Source organism: Pithys albifrons, chromosome 4 (genome assembly GCF_047495875.1).
Source record: "Pithys albifrons albifrons isolate INPA30051 chromosome 4, PitAlb_v1, whole genome shotgun sequence".
NCBI lineage: Eukaryota > Metazoa > Chordata > Aves > Passeriformes > Thamnophilidae > Pithys > Pithys albifrons.
In genome coordinates this window covers 100,627,667-100,645,113 of record NC_092461.1, presented here as the reverse complement: position 1 = coordinate 100,645,113, position 17,447 = coordinate 100,627,667, and the positions used below count along the sequence as shown (strand labels likewise).

The 17,447-nt window shown below is 40.4% G+C and overlaps 1 protein-coding gene across 1 annotated transcript in view; it reads left to right on the top strand.

Moving 5' to 3' along the window:
- Nucleotides 1-17,447, top strand: part of FBXL7 (F-box and leucine rich repeat protein 7) — a 184,225-nt gene that overhangs the window by 28,294 nt on the left and 138,484 nt on the right. The window contains exon 2 of the mRNA XM_071553156.1: nucleotides 17,247-17,336. Within this exon, the coding sequence (XP_071409257.1) occupies nucleotides 17,247-17,336 (90 nt within the window). The remainder of the gene's footprint in view (nucleotides 1-17,246; nucleotides 17,337-17,447) is intronic.

Genomic DNA, 17,447 nt, shown 5'->3' with positions numbered 1-17,447 from the left:
TCAGTGCGCTGTGTCAGTGCAGACTTGTTAGATGAGAAGTGACATGACCACCTACTTTATCCCCTGATTTTACAACTTTTTAAAAGAATAAATCATTGTGGAAGATTGTGTGTCATGACCCTGCATTCTTTTGCAGGGATCCTGTTGTATCTCACTTGGCAGTTTGTTTTATCCACTGTGGTGGGTGCTTAATCAACTTGCAAAGTTTTTATTTTCTGCTGTTCTTTTCAGTGAAAATTAGAAGATTGACTACTTGCTCTTGCCAGCAATAGGAGAAATAACTTTTCCTGGACTCTTCCAGAACTGAATCACTGATTGTTCCTGTTGCTGGACTGCAGCAATAGAATAAAATTCCAGTCCTGCAGAGCTTATCTTGTGTGTTGAAAGAGTCAGATGGATATAGGAAAAGCAAATTTGAGGAAATAAATAGTATTTAACACTAGTTTGTCTTGATAGATACGTGCCTACCTACCAGTAGACTGCTTAAGTCATGGAGAACTTCAGCTGAGAGACTCAATGTAGGAGGTATTTTTAAAGAGATTTCATGATCTTGAAGAGCACATCAAGAAAGTACCTGGAGATGTTGTTAGAGAGTAGATGGAATGGAAAGTTGTGAAGGAAGAGGTGTTTGGCTGTTTTTTTAACAACTGGCAGGGTTGGGTACAGTAAAGGCTGAATAAATCTGAATCCAGCAGTTGTACCTCCTTTGTGTGAGGTACTGCCTGGGGATAGTTTTCATTGTCTGGATTTTTAGAGTGAACAGTGCACACAGTGTGAGTTCTTGCCATAAGGTGTTTTCTATCAGGGGTGCCTATTTTGGAAAGGGAGATTGCCAAACTGCTAAAGAAAGGTTATTCTGCACTGTTGTACACTACTGGAGTGGGATAATGAAAACTGAGATTGCAATTTATCCTCTGAAACAGGGATAGTCTTACATAGTGAAAGGTTATCCTGGTGAAAGGTTGAACTTTATGACTGTTTCCTCAAAAAAAAAAAAAGAGAGTTTCTTTTCAATCGGGTATTTACTAATGGTTGTTACATGATTTTAAGGTAAAAGAAAATGAAAAGGGTGTCAGAGCAGTCCTTTCTGAGAAGAAAGGACTCTGCTTTTCTTCAGAATCAGATATGATAACTGTGCCAAAAAGGTGTCTGCTGTCTGGCATTGTGAACCAGAGCTTGGAGAGCAATCAACCTTTGCCTCTGACCTAGAACAGTAGATGCATGCTCAGTATCTCTTCTTTTGTGTGCCAAAACACTTTGGCAAAGGTTCTTAAGGAGTTATGTATATTTTAAAATGCTTTAGGTATTACATTTAAAATGTATTTTGTTATTTGTGAGTGGTCTTACTTACTAAATATATTTGTTATTAATAAATGCAGCTTCAGGTTTTGTGGTGATGCTTTCTGAAGTTCTGCTTTACTCCTATAGCTCAGTTTAGACTGTTTTTTACTTCACTGCAAGTATGCTGTATTGCCAAGGAATGTAGTGGATGAAGAAGGAACCATGAGGAAAGCTTGCTGTGAGGTGTTCACTTACAGCTGAAATACAGGTCATGAGTTTCAAAGTAATAATACTGGTTCAGTTGGTGCATTATACAACTTCCATTTTTGAACTGATGTTAAAAATGGACACACTATTACATTTCTTGATTGTACATGTCTCTGTGTGTGCATTTATGCCAAAATGAGGTACCTCACTGATTTTTTAAGTCAGCATGGACATTCAAATAGCATTTATTCCTTTGGTTAAGTTGTGAATTACTAGTTGTGCCATGCTGATCAGCTACAGCAGGAATCTGCCTAAAACTCGTATTTTCCTATGGCAGCTTTTTTTTGGTGCATATTGATTTTTATTTTAGAGGTGTAGCATAATCATTTTGGAGTACAGATATCTGTTGCACACTGTTGGAAGCACAGGATGTTTTTCAGAAAATATTATTTATATCATCTCACCTCTACTACCCAACATTTTAGATATATTTCTACTGATTTTCTGACACAGAACAAGTTTCTTTCATATTCTTCATTTCTTTCCTTCCCATACAGACTGTCACTACTTATGTTTTGAGCAAGTAACTTCTAATGAATTTTCTGCTTATTTTGAAAGAGGTTATGGCAAGCAGTGGGAAAACAGATGTGGTGATTTTAAGCATTTGTGCCTTCTTTCAGACCCCCAGTAGAGGATGAACATGCAGTTATTGGCGCAGGAGGTAAAATCAGCCTGTTGGATTTCAAATGCCTCTCAAATTAGCCTGAGCTGTCATAGCAGAACTTTGCACTGAGGCACTTACTCTGCGAGACTGTGATCTGTTCTGCTCTGGTTGTGTTACAAGGATTGCTTCCCACTGGTGCAGGTGAGGCAGTGGCTGAAGGGAGGGTGTTTGTAACACTGACTACTGCTGTGCTGGGAGCTGGTCTAGGGTACTCAGAGTGCTCCCTGGACAGAGTTACTGGGCTTGCTGCTTCCAGGCTGGTGTAGGACTGGGATGGTCTTTCTGCTGCCGTAGTGTTTGTACAAAAAATGTCAGCCTTAGATTTCCTTTAATGAAGGTAAAGAGTACCCAAGGAAATAATACATGAGTAATCACTGCTTCAGTGTTAGTTTTACTATGTTTAGTTTTGGAGAAGTCAGCTTTAGTAAATGATTTGGTTTTAGTATAAATTGGCAATAATTCCCTGATATATGGAATTATATTTTGCATTTCAATTCAATTATATCTTGCACTGCATACCAATGAACTGGTTGAAGAGTATGTCAAAACCTTCTGAAGGCCCTTTCTGTGTTAGAGCAACAGTTTAGCTCATAGACCTTACCCTGAGAAGCCTGGTGAAGAAAGAGACAAATCACTGAAACTTCTAGCTGGTTTGGACAAGCAGTACTGCTCCTATTGTCACAGTACAGATGGTTTTTGAAGACTAAATTTTAAGAGGAGTAAGTCAGGTTCTTGGCATGGTGTATTTCTCAAACTAATTTTATTGTGGCATTTAGTTAAAACATATGTTAGGAAAAAATATCGTATGAGCAGTTAGCAGCTCCAAGTGTAGTTAGCAAAGGATAAGCTGTCCTTTTAAAAGGATATTGTGGAAATGAGCACTGGAGCAAGCTTCCTGCACCTGTGTCTCTTTGACATCAACTGTGTTTTGATCTAATATGCAGCCATGGACATGCCAAGACTGGAGAGATGCAGGTGTTTCCCTCTGGCTCATGTAAACTGCATGGTTCCCTGGAAGTAAAATACAGCTTGCTATTGCCCACAACTACAAAAGTAGATGCTTACTAGTTAAGGAAGTGCTTGGGTATGAGAGGTGCCAAATGGCACCAGACAAGATTTTTCAAAGAGGAGGAAGCAGGAGGAAACACAACGTTGTCAGTCCTCAGGATGTAACTTCTCTGCTCCATGCTCTGCTTCTGTGTGCCAAAGTCCAGACTTGCCTGTCTGTTAGCAAAAATGTACTAATGTGATTGTAAATTTTGTTAAACTTAGTTTCTAGAAATCATCAGACAGATTGAAGCAAATGTAGGAAGATGCAAAATAAATCCCAAATGGCTATTTTGTTGAACATTTTGACTCCACACTTGAAAGAGACTTTGAGAATGTTTCTTGTCAGACAGATTGTGGTCAAGGAGTTGGAATAGTTCTCACAGAAATGAGTTAGTGGTGATGACTGCTTTCAGCAAAATGAAACTAACCAGAGAGACAGAATGAACTGGGAAAAGTTGAGTTGTATTGTTTAATGACTAAAGTATTCACTTATGTTTGGCTACTCTTGCCTAAGAGGTCTGCCATAAAGGCTGCAGTTCTGGGTGTTGCTTAATTTAGGTTAATTTGGTTCATCCTTCAAAGTCACTAGGAATAAGTAGAGCCATTTGGGCCATCTCCTTTCATTGCACTGCACAGGTAGCTTGGCTGGTTTCAGGGTGATACAAAAGCCATTAAAATGACTAATTGAGTGGAAGTTTATGCAAGGAGAGAACCAGAAGGAGCTTGTAGATAGTGTGCTTGGACCTTATCCCGTTGACCAGAGAGCCTGGTCTGTGTTTACCATTAGGCTCAGACCAGCTGACAGCCCCATTTGGATTTCTAGTTTCATTCTCATGTTACCAACATTCTTGACTGCAGGGGGGTTTTGGTTGTTTTTTATAGTAAGCTGTTTCTTCTGTAATTATTGCTGTTACATTGTCATAGGCTGTTACACCATTTTGTGTGCCCTCTCTCAACTTTTAACAATGACCTTGGTTATTACAAAGCTTAATAATGGTTGAATAGTTGTTTGGGTTTTTTTGTTGGAAAAAAATCTCTAAGAAGATCCATGTTTCTTTTATGTGGTTTATGTTATGTTTAATTAATCATTACTAGTAAAGGACTATGGGTAAAAGTAAGATCAAGAAGCAGAGATGATTTACTGAGGTTATCCTGAGTGTTTGAGGGTGCTTACATGATACTGTAGTAAGTGTGGTGAAAATCTGGTGTCAAGTGAGAGACTATCAATGTCCTCCTCTGTCCTCCCTTCTGGAAGGGTGATGAGTTGGATCAGAGGAAGAAACTTGGCATGAAGAAATGAACATTGCAAGAATCAGGGTGATTTGGAGTTGGAGACTGGCTCTGCACCATTGCTGAGGAAGGGAGTGATGGCCCTGGGGGTGGCAGGTGGGGGAGGCCCAAGGGGAGGGGGAGCAGGCATGGACGGGGGGGCTGACAGTGCCTTCCAGTCCATAATGGTAGTGACTTTTCTCTGCTGTGCTTTTCGGTTCCCAGAAAGCATCCAGACAAGAACATTGTAAGCAAGAGATTGTTCAGACTGGTATGTGTAATGCTCACTGACATTTCCTGTTTCTGTTGTTTCTGCTCTCTTTACCTCTGCTGAACATGTACCCGAGTTCAATCTTTTTCTCTAATGAGGTTCTAATACTGAATACTTCAAGACTGAGTTATATCTAAGACCAGAATTATTCTTGTCTCTTCTGCGGGAAAGACAGGTGGCTGAAGCATATCTTTTCACAAAGGTATAAGAGAAAATACTTTTGAAAGTAGTGCCATTCTGATTTTTTTTTCAGAATGACTCAGTTCACTCTGAGCTTACAGGTATACTTCAGAAGGGATTTTTTTTAATCCTCAAACTATAACCAAACATTATGTTTATGCCAGTGGCACACATACTACCAAATAATGAGATGAAAAACATTTCAAATTTAAATACTGAATAATCAAGAGGCTAGATATTAGTTACCTTTGTTTTTTTATTTAATGTGTCCTTCTGCCACTGAATACCTGGATGGTTTATAAATAACATGGTCATGGAGAAGGTTTTAGGGTGGGCTAAAAAGGTGTCCTTTGTCTTTTTGTTGCTGTTCTGTTGGGATACCTTGGAGTATCCTATGCATAAAATGGATGAGGAAACTCTAGTGTCTTGAGGCACTTAGGTTGTACTCTTCTGAGAGTTTTCATGCCATATTTCCTTGTTTTCTGAAGGGAAGGTTTCATGTGGAAGGCAACTGAAATATAGATAATGGTGCAGAAGAAATAAAAATGCTGAAATGGCACTGAAAGCCACATTATTTCTATAGAAAATTACTATCCTGATATTCTGGGAATAGATGAGCCTCCGTGTTGTTCTAGATAAGCTTTATTCTCAGTGTTCAGGCAGTGACTGAAAAGGCAAGTTGTAGCAGTGTGTGATCTCTCTATGGAGTTGAGCCTGGAAGATGATTTAATTTGTGCAGTTGAAACTACAGAGTTTACAATAGAATTAATGCAATGTTCTATTATACTAAAATAATCTGTTAAAACTGGCTTATTTTGTTTTGGTTTTTTTTTAATCACAGGTGCTTGGGTGTTTCTTGTTTGTTTGTGGGGTGTTTTAATTTTGCTTGCTGTCATTGTCAGACATCTGTGATTAGTGCAATGTTAGAACTTTGGATTTCACAGAATTCAGAGAAAAAGGAAGAAGAAATCTAAAGCTGATTGTCAAATGTACAGTGTGAAGCCTTAGTTTGATTCAGTTTTCTTTTCTAAGTACAGCTTCTTTCATACTCTTAATTTTTTAATTTGGTTATATGTGCTGATGAGCTTGATTTCTGAACCTGCATTATGTGGCTTGTAATTTTGTCAAGCTTGATTGTCAGTTGTAAAAGTATGGATATTTCTCAAATGTGTAGGGTTCTCTCTTTTTAGGTGCCTTTAAGATACCACTTTCTATCACTGTATGCCTTTTTCACAAATCTGTTTCATTTAGTTTTTGTAATCCCCAAATTTTCAAGGTCTCCTTTTACTTGGATCCTTGAGTCAGCCACTTCCCTTTCCCCCTCTCCACCTCCTTGTATCCACCAGCAAAGAAAAGCTGGAAGTGACTGTGCTTATCTAAAGCCATAAAGTTATCCTTGCCTGGTTTTTCTTAACTGACAGATTCTTTTGTTAGTCTTTACTTAAAGAAGTCATCTTAGGCTTTCAGATCTATGTTGTCACATGAAAGATTTTCTTACTGCTTTTCACAGTGTACATTGACACCAGAGTTCGTTATATGATGTCTTGCTAAAGGTATTTCAATTACTCACCTCTTTGCCATTAACTCTGACTTAATCAGCTGTCAATACTGAAGCTGAACATTTGAGGGCTGTTGTGGGGCTGGTTATTGTGATGTTACTCTGTACTACACCAAAAGAGCTGCTCCCCCAGCACTGCCACAGCATCCACCTCCATCTGTTGGTTCCTTCTGCTTCCCCTGTACCTAATTTAGCACCTATGCAGTTACAGGAAGAAAGTATACAGTTTGCTGATGGAGCTACTCTTTTAAATCAGATCTACAATGTGTGCTATACCTCGTGCTGATTTAGTATCAGGCTAGGAAAAACACCTTTAGTAGAAAAATCTGTGTGAGTATTCTTAGCATGGTACCCAAACTCTGTTAGAGTTCACATAATAGCATCAAAAGGAGGCTGTGAGAATGCTGATACCATGGGAAAGTTTTTGACATATGCAGAAACTTCTGTTTGAGTGGAAAGACTTCTGTAAAAATCTAGATCTGAGTCAAGTTTGATGGATGTCATACCTGTTGCCTTTGTGCTCTGTGCTGCTGCTGTGCTCATTTATGATGCCCTAGAGCTGGAAGCAGGATAGCTGGGCCCCGGTGCTAGAACATTCATAACTCCTTTTGACTGGGAACACTGGGATACTGGTGCAAGTACTGGATGCAGTTCTAATAAATAGGTGAAAATTATCATTGAGAATATTGTAGCTTTTGTACTTTAAGTAAAACGAGCAGTTAAATTGATAGTCTAAGTTTAATATTAACCTTTTTTGTTCAGATATTGGAATTAGTTGTTTGTGAAAATCTACATAGAGATCTTTAGTGTTAATGGTATTATTGTGGAAAACAAACATATGTTTGGTGGCTTTGATTTTGAACAGTATGTTTCATAATGTAATTCAGCCCTATGTCAAATACTTGATTCACTCCAATGCAACAGCAGGCTTGGCAGCCACTTCAGAATCCATACTGCAGTTTGTCCTCTCAGGCTACCTCTGTCCTCTGGCATGTTGATAGCATGCAAATGAAGTCTTTACCAATTTCTGGAGTATTGACCTGAACAGCCATTGTCTTTTCTGAATATAAAGAATTAGCATTTTGTTTGAATTACAGTGGAGCTGGGGAAAAACAAATTTGAAGCAGCCATTAGTGGAGAACTTGGCAATGAAGTGACATTCACAAAGAAAGTATGAAGCCAGAAAAAGGATTTTTGTTTTGATTCAATTGTATTTGTTAATTTGTTGTGTTGGGTTAGTAATTATTTTTTACTATTGGATTACAATAGTAGTTAAGGTCATGTAATACATACTAAGGAAGTATTGTTTCTAATTAAACTGTAGAACATGGTATCTTGGGTAAATGTGCCTTTTAAAACATGCTGGTGATTGGAAGACAATCTGTAATGAAAAGTCCAATATTGAATGAATGTAGTGGTTTACTAAGAAAATTCTGTGATTGGTAGGAAGACCAAAGTTTTATTTTCCTGTTTCTTTGGCAAAGTAGAGCCCTGCAGAGTAGGAAGCACTTTTGGAGTGCAGACTAAGCCATTGCAGTGAAAGATAGTATTTTAATACTCAGTCATGAGACATGCTAGTCCTGTTAAGTAATAAAAAGAGGCTGTTACAGATTTCTCATCTTGTTTTCTCACTTTGAGTTCAAGTAAGGAAGGTACTTACATTCTTTCCTTCTCAGGCATCATTAGTTAAATAATATTTACCTCCTAGACTAAACAGTTCATAGGCTTTTATCAGTGTGTGTTTGAAATGTAGAGCTTAATGCTTGGAGTGGGTGCAAAGTTTGGCTGCAAACCCTGCATTCCCTTCTGGCATACAGGCTGCTTGGTAGATTTCAGAGAGGCCTTTTACCAAAGTAATTTGATACATACATGTTTGCTTCTTTATAAACTCAGTAGTGGTATGTGCAGTTCGTCCCTCTGTATTTTGAAATGCTTTTACAAGCAGAGATATAATAACTTCAGAAGTGGTGGTGACTTTAGTAGTCCCAGTTAACAGTTCTTGGTTAACAAGCCTCGTCAGTGAGTGCTGAAGTTCTCTAGAAAAGGGATTGATACTGTCATCTGTTACATGGCAAAAGAGTAAGACATACAGTATGTGCCCTGTCTCCTGTTAGTCATTAGATGAGATGAGTCCACTTGAAGACTTAATTAAATAAAGCCTTAAACTATTTTGAACTCATAGTGAGTTATTTAGCACAAAGATGCAAGTTAAGGATGTCCCAACTACAAGCTCAGTAGGCTTCTACGGCAAGTAGAATCTATGCTTATGGAAACAATTTTACTTAAGCTTCATGGTTTTAGTCTAGCCTTTCTGAATAGTTTTACCTTGCTAGTAATGAACATCATTCTGCTATATGGTTCTGAAAAGTTTGATTTGGCACTGCACGTTTATGTATGTTTTTCAAGCCTTTTTCAGTATAGTGTATAAGCCATCGTGTCTTGCTAGCTGCAGAACTTCCACAGTCACACTTACAGCAGAATTAACTAATGCTTATTTCCCTCAGGGTTACAGCTTCACCTTTCAAGTGAAAGGTGCAGCTTTTCAACTTGGAACACAGATTCAAAAAGGTGATGCTGAAAGGCTGTGCCTCAAGGCTTCACAACTCCAAAGTGCCCACTCACCTGTGGCTGAGGCGCTCAGCTGTGCCTTGGGTGGCCGTGGTAAGGCATTGGAGCTTGCTGGTACCTGCACCCAGTACTAATTCCTAAAAGAAATAAAAACTGGGTAAGGTGACTGACTCCCTACCAGAGATACTGCAGTATACAGTTGCAGAAGGTTTTGTAGTGTGCTGTTGTACTTGAAAAGCTGAAGCAGGCACTGACTGGAAGGACAACAATGGCCAAATTTGCCTGTGTGACCTGAATTGAAATTTAGCTTGAAACTGAGAAAAATGCTGCAGAACTAAGTGTACTATTTCAGAGCCCAACTTCACAGTCCTGGAAGCTAGAATTGTGGTTTCAGAATTAAAAAAAGAAAAAACCAAAAAAACTACTTGTGGAGTTTTCACTTGCAAAAGTTTTGGGAAATATTGTCCCAGAGTGCCAGTGCTACCACATATCTGCAAACTCTTCAGTGTGCTTCCTGTGAAACATTCAGTTTGTTTCCTTTCCTTGAGGTTGGAGTTTGTGCAGATTACTGGTTGCTTTATCATATCCTGACAAATGTTGGGTGGAATGAAATTTGGAGTCCGTGTGTTATGTTGGCACATGTTTTAATTTGGTTTGGAACAAGACCAAAATCACTTGAGAACCCAACTCCTAAGATTTTAGGGGGAAAGATCAATGTGAATTTGTAAACTGACATATCCTGAAATCAGTTCAGTGAGTGACAGTACTTGTAGGTAGGTAACATCAATGTTGAAACACTGATGTTTGCTCAGCAGTTAAGAATTAGTAAGTGGAAAATGGGTTTATGACATATAATTTCCATTGATACAACTGTAGAGTCCAAGGAGGATGATTGTCTGAAGTGCGTAGGCCAATTTTGCTTTTCCTTTGGATAAGTGAATTAATTTATTGCATCGTTAACCTTTGCAGATATATGGCATTCTTCAAGTCTTGCAGTAGGCTGCTGATTTCCATGGGAATACTTGGAAACATGGTAGGAGTCTGCAGTCTCTGGAGGTGCAGACTGTAAAGAGTCTTGAGGTTTTGGAGACTTGGACCAGCATAACTTGTGTCATGGAAACAAGAGAAGGAAGAGATTTTTCTTTCCTTTTTCATGATCCCTGATGCTTTGAGGTTTGGACTAGTTTTTTTTCTGGATCTCTTCTTGATGTAGTTGGCATATATTTGATTTTTTAAAAGAACTTGTCTGAAGATATAAGAGAGTAATGATCATCTGGTAGGAAAGCAATGAGCATATGCCTTTTCATGTTGAGAAGTTTAATTTTAATAATGTCATTTTTATAAGAATTGATGGCTTAAATAAACAAAGTTTTCAAATTTTTTTGCTTCAAAGTCATTGCAGTATAACACTTTTGGACAGTTAAAAAGATTAATGGCTATTATTCTAGACTTAATTGCTTTTTGCTCTTTTTTTTAATGAATGTTTTATTTTTCTGTTTTGGCATTTTGTCTAACGTTTCACTTCAGCATAGCAAACTGTGGGTTTGATCCTATTATCCATTTAACTCCTGAGGTACCTGTCACTGCTTGCTGAAGGCAGGTGTTGCATTAAAAATGTCAAGAGTAATACTGCTGTTATTTTTCAGGGTGGCATATATGAAACAATGTCAGGTCATCCTGTTTGTAGGAGATCTTAGAAAGGTGTGTAAAATATGGCACAAAAATGCCCATACACCAGAATCCAAGAGGAAATATGGTGCAAAAAACCTAGTAAAATTGTTCCAGAACAAGTAAGGGGTCAACCCTGAAACTGTGCGGGATCTGCTGTTCCAGTTGGATCCCTGCAAATCTATGGGGCCCGATGGGATTCATCCCTGAATCCTCAAGGAGCTGGCTGGTGTCATCACAAAACCACTCTTGCAGATTTTTGAGAAGTCTTGGAAATCCAGAGACATCTCAGCTGACTGGAGGCTGGCGAATGTTGTCCCAGTTTTTAAGAAGGGCAAAAAGGAGGATCCTGACAACTACAGGCCTGTCAGTGTCACTTCAGTGCCTTGTAAAGTTATGGAGAAGATTAGTCTGGGAAGTATTGAAAATCACCTGAAACACAGCACAGTCATTGGACACAGCCAGCACAGCTTCATGAGAGGAAAGTCCTGCATATCAAACCTGATTTCCTGCTATGACAAGGTAACCCACCCAGATGATCAAGGGAAGCCAGTTGATGTAATCTTTCTGGATTTCAGTAAAGCTTTTGATATTGTCTCTCACAGAATATTTCTGGACAAAATGTCCAGAACACATCTGGATAAACACATCGTGCAGCGGGTGAGCAATTGGCTCAGGTTTGAGCACAGAGGGTAATAGTGACTGGGGTAACATCAGACTGGTGACCTGTCACTACTGGGGTTCCACAGGGCTCCATCCTAGGCCCTGTGCTCCTCAACATCTTCATCAATGACTTGAATGCAGAACTGGAGGGGATACTAAGCAAGTCTGCAGAGGACACAAAACTGGGAGAAGCTGTTGACTCCCTCAAAGGCAGAGAGGCCCTGCAGAGAGACCTGGACAAATTAGGAGGACTGGGTAGTCACCACCATAGGAAGTTCAACAAGGGAAAGTGCCGGATTCTGCACCTGGGATGGGGCAACCCTGGATGTATGTACAGACTGGGGAATGAGAGGCTGCAAAGCAGTGCTGTGGAAAGGGACCTGGAGGTCCTGGTTGGTGGCAAGTTGGATATGAGTCAGCAGTGCCCTGTCAGCCAGGAGGGCCAACCATGTCCTGGGGGGCATCAGGCACAGCATCACCAGCCGGCTGAGGGAGGGCATTGTCCTGTTCAGTGCCTCTGCACTGGGGTGGCCTCACCTGGAATGTTGTGTCCAGAACTTGCTTGTCGGAGGAGACCCGGGGTTTATCCAGTGGCAAAAATACTACAAGAGATGGATAGACAGGACGCCGAAGTCCAGGAACCCGGCTCCCCGAATATGGAAGCTCTGCGAGAGATTTATAAGGACTCTAATAAGCTCACACCCTATATTGATGCTTCCTCACTCTAAATGTTATACCCTTAATGTGGCTACCCTGGTTATTTTTCCCTTAGTCGTTCCTTATCCAAGTTTCCTCTTCCCACAAAACCCTCCGGGTCGCAGCCCCCTGTCCTGGCCCGCCCCGGCCATGGGGGCGGTTGCCGGCGGGGCCGCCCACGAGGCGCTGCTGGAGCCCGGGCGGGGCTGTCCCCGCCTCGGAGTGCCGGCAGCCCTACGGTAGAATTTCCCTGCCCATCTCATTCTCCCACTGGTCCTTGTGCCGCTCCTCCCCTCCCTCCTTCCCTTCGTTTGCATGCGCCCAATGCAGTGCGTTACTCCTCCCCTCTTCCCCGCCTACATCCGAGGAATTCCCGTGCTCTCCTTATAAGCCAGCGCGCGGCATTAAACTTGGCTTTGCTTCGTGGACTCCTGACGAGTGCGGGCTTGTTCCGTTCGGGGCCGGGGGCGGGAGGAGCCGACCTCGCTCCTAAGGGGCCTGATCTTAGGGGAGCCCTGCTTGCCGCTTTCCTGGCCTGGCTCCTGGAAGCAGAAACCTCTCCACCGTATCGGTGGCTATTTACAATCCGCTGATACTTCCTCGTGAGGGGACGAGGAGGATCAGGCACCGCTGTCTTCTCTGTGGTGACCAGTGACAGTTTCATCTATAATATAGGTCAGTGAGCCGTGCGTATCTTAGGACTTCCATCACATAACTCACGCAGCTTCTGTTTATGCTGAATGGACATATATTTTGTTATTTTGCTCATTTACTGCAGCAGGAGAGGTGGCAGTCGTACAGTCAGAAGCACTCCCTGGAATAGGACAGGCTTTGCATATGTGCTTCTGAAAATGATTTTTTTGCATTTGTACAGTTATAGACTGTGTTTTCTCTGGTAAGTTTGAATTACATTGATTATGTCCTGACTGACATGTGGTGTCTTTGAAACTTCTCATCAGTGAATGTGACTGGCAGAATCCAGTTTGCTTTTCATGAGTTCATGCTGTTTCCTTTCCAGTATGTATCAACTGCTTTCATTTGGCTAAGATTCCCTGTTTGTTCTGTTACTTCTGTCCTGCAAGTTTTTGACAACCTGAAATATATTGATAGAGGTGTTTCAAGCTCTAATCAGTATGCTTTTGAAATAAATATTGTAACTTTCTATACAAGCAGCAGTTGCTTTATTTCAGGAATATCAAAATCCAATTTCACGCACAACCTTCTGGTGGTATTTCATTAGATAGTCCGTAACATCCCTTTTAGTATCATAGGTATTTATTCTGTTGTGAGAGCAAAGTGGAAGATGAAACACTTTTGGAAGACAAAGCTAAGGTTTTAGTCAGTGTAGGCCTCTGTGATAAAAAGAAAATGAAATACAGTATTGTAATAGTCATGACTCAAAAAGAGGGTAAATTTTATAAATCTATGGGGCTGTTGAATAGAAAGACATCTGTGACTAAAAAGCTGCCCTGGGTTACAAAGACCTGGAGACAAAGACAATGTTCAGGAGAAGTATCTGTTACTTGCTGACCTTATTCCAACTTTCTTTCCAGCAGGATCAAAATATAATCTATAGGAAACAGCATACTGGGTTAGATGGCTGGAGTCTTGTTCCTGTGACTGTTGTAAGACTTTGGCACTCTTAGATGGAAAAAAATAATCCATACTATTGCTTCTTCAGAAGCAGGGCAGAGACATGATTTGAGTTGTAGCTCTGTGATTCTTTGCAGGTGCTGTGCAGTACATGCTACCTTCACTCCTGGTGTGAATTATCTTGTATTCTAGGAAAATAGCTTTCTTCTGCTATATCTGCCTATTGCCATAGTGAGGTTTCCTTTCTTTTGGATTGCAACTTCTGGTTTAGAAGTAAAGAACTGTTGACTGTATGAGGGAAACTGTAGATGGTTGTAAGTCATGCTAGGGGAGGATTTGGCAGGCATTTAATTTGTTTAAGCAGAGGATCAAATATAGTCATTACTTCTGTATTCTTTGCAGTATTGCCCTCTGATCTTTCTAGTAGTCATTGTGCTAGAACCCTTGTCAGGTTATTTTATGTGCAGTGACTTTCTCTGTGCACTTTTGGAATTGAAGATGAACTGATTTCTGAAGACCAATGCCTTAAGTTTTCCTATGGCATTAGGGAAATTGGCAGTCTTTGAATTTCTGTGATTCTAATATGTTATGTAATCATTTAGGTTGGAAAAGACCCTTAAGATTGAGTCCAGCCATGAACATAGCACTGCCAAGGCCATCACAAAACTGTCCCCAAATGCTGCATCTACATGTCTTTTAAATACCACCAGGTCTGGTGACTTGCAGCTTCCCTGGGCAGCCTGTTCCAATGCCTGACCACTCTTTCAGTGAAGGAATTTTTCATTGTATCAAACCTAAACCTCTCCTGATGCAACTTGATTCCATTTCCTCTTGTCCTGTCACTTCTTATTTGGGAGAAGAGGCTGACTACAGTTTCCAGGCTGAACAGTCACAGCTCTCTCAGCCCTTCCTCTTTGGAGAATACTTAGATACTCTTATGTGTTAGCTCTAGCATGTATACATGAGTCTGCAGTAGCCATATCTAGGTTATTAGAAACTAAAATATGTAGTGTCAGCTAGTCCATTTAAAGCACATCGAAAATTACTAGAAAGTATTTGCTGCTTCCCCTTAATCCAAATGAAGAGTTTCAGAGTAGACAATGAGAAAGACGACTTGTTTTGGGGCTACATATGGTAAGAGAATAGGATAACATATAAATATAATTGCAGGAAGATCTACCCAATCAAAACAGTGACTGTTATGGTTTTAGTTGTTTGGAGGTTTTTTTAATTAATTTGTAGTTTTAACTTGTTGTGAGGAGTTAAAATATTTTGAAGTTCAGGTAGATTTAAATGGTAAGTATATAGACTTACATCTGGCATTTCAGTTTCTGTAGAAGTGTGCAGTTGTAAATACGTTGCTGCCAGGTGTACTGTCAATTAGCAGCCTACAGTGGGGAAATATTTGTGTTGTGCTTTTGGAGGCTTTCTTGGACATGGAGTAAATCTATTGGTGTTAGTAGTAGGGGGAGATATGAAGGCTGGGGAGATATGGAACCATTTGCTTTGTAAAAAAACAGCCCATGCCACAGATGACCAACTAGCAGCTCTGCTGTTATTTGGTATTCCTAACTTCCTTTCACACCTCACCACCCCCACCCTCCCCCCAAAAAATTCTTTATTAGAGGAAATCCTGTTTATTTGTTTTAAGGAAACACTTTTTTCCAGTTACTCTTTTTTGTTTTGTTTTCTTTCTATTAAGCTGTTAAGGAGAGCTGATACTCCTTGGAATTTTGTTTCCTGCCTCTGCAGTTGCCATCCTTGATACATGAGGAGTTGCTGGTAGTGGCAACACCATCTATATACCTTTCTTAATGGTTTGATTATCAGCTGTTGCAGGCATTTCATGTTTTCTGGCCTTTCCTGGGAAAGAGCATTTTACATCTATCCTTGCCTTTTTTTGTACCACAAACCTAGAGTTGCCTTAGCTGGAGAGCTATTTTGGGGCACTAATTTCTGCAGAGACCACAGCCCATTACTCCAACTCATGTCACAGCTCGAGAGCAACTGAAGGGATATTCTAGAGGCACTGCTTCTTGGTTTTGCTTAACTTCTTAAAGGAATGTAAAAAGCAGTTAGTGAATCATTGAAAATGCACTTTTTTCTCTTCACCCCACCCAACTACTAGCTTTAGCCATTTATTTTTTTACTCACTTCTGGCCATTTTAATATCCTTTCTCTCCAGTTCAATTCACAATCATCTCTCAAATCTAATTGTGTTAACTTAGGCAACTGTGTGTGGAGAATGACTCTCTGGGGCTGGCTGACAGATTGCGTGGCAGTACCTTGGTTGTGAAGCAATCTACATTTGCACATTCTCCAGTCGTTTCCCATTAAAACTTAAATCCTTGTTCTGTCGTGGCACCTTTAAAAAACAGACCTCTCCCTTGCATCTAAATGTTATGAAAACCAGGCATACTGTAACCCAGAACCCTAAGGAATGCTTGATTGAAATAACAGATCAGGAAAGTCTCCTGCTAACATTCCTATGATTATAGGTTTACTCAAGTGACAGAAACATAGTGTCAGCTTGCTTTCTGCATACAGCCTAATTCTGGTCCAAAAGCTAACATAGCTCCTAAAGGCTTCACTGATGCAGTGGTTGTGAGGATAGATAGCTTCTGAAAATGTAACAGTGTTCACTGCATTTCCTCTCTCCAGAATTATGTTGTGTATTGCAGATTGGGTGGTTGGTCTGGTTCTCGCTGCGGAGTAGAATGTGTTCCCTGTTAGTAATTACTGAGATTGAGTACAGTGAGTGGAGTGAAGCAGGATTCACTCCTTCTTAGATCCTCATGCATAGACATAAAGATGATTTGGATTTAGGCAACTCTGTTTTTCTGTAATATCTGTCTTGATTAATATTATCTTTGTTTGGATTTCTTTGGATGGTAACTTGTACCTGGCATGACATCTCACATACAGGTCTGAGGACATTCATGTAGCAAATGCAGGGGGGGGGGGAAATAAATAAAAGAAGCATCCATGGATTATTGTTTGCAGTTAAACCCCCCCACCATTAGTTAGAAGTTACTTTTGAAGTGGTGTATTGCATCAAGGAGTGAGCATGCTTCAGGAGAAAACATCAGATATCTTGCTTTCATTTTCATGTGACCAAGTGACTTGAATACATGATGTGAACACATAAATCTAGACTCATTTAACACATTTTGAATGTAACCATTTGTCCTGATCTGCGTTAGAGGTATTTGAATGAGTAAACTGAATATGAAAGTTCCCCTAATGTTGTTAATCACAAACTTTTCTTTCACATTGAAGCTTAGCAAGTATGTAATGAGGGCCCCTGTGGCACAGGAGGCTGTTTGTAGCCTTAATACATGTGAAGATGCACATGCTAGAAAGTTATAGGGCTGTTAATTCCTACCCCAGTGTGTACAAAATGAACATGAGCTGGAATTGCTCCAGGCTCAGATGTTGAAGGTCTTTCTATTTCACTGTTGATACTCACGTTTGTTCTCTCTCCCTCCTGCCCTCTCCACCTCTTTCTCCCTTTGCAGGCAAGGGCAGCTCAAGCATCTCATCCGACGTGAGTTCAAGTACGGATCACACACCCACCAAAGCCCAGAAGAATGCAGCTACCAGTGAAGGTAGGCAGCTGGTACTCATTACCCAGGTCAGGCAGCCCAACAGAATCCTAGCAGTTTTCAGAAGAGGAACACCTCCTCCTCATTCCTTTTGTGTACAGTACCCTTGATCTA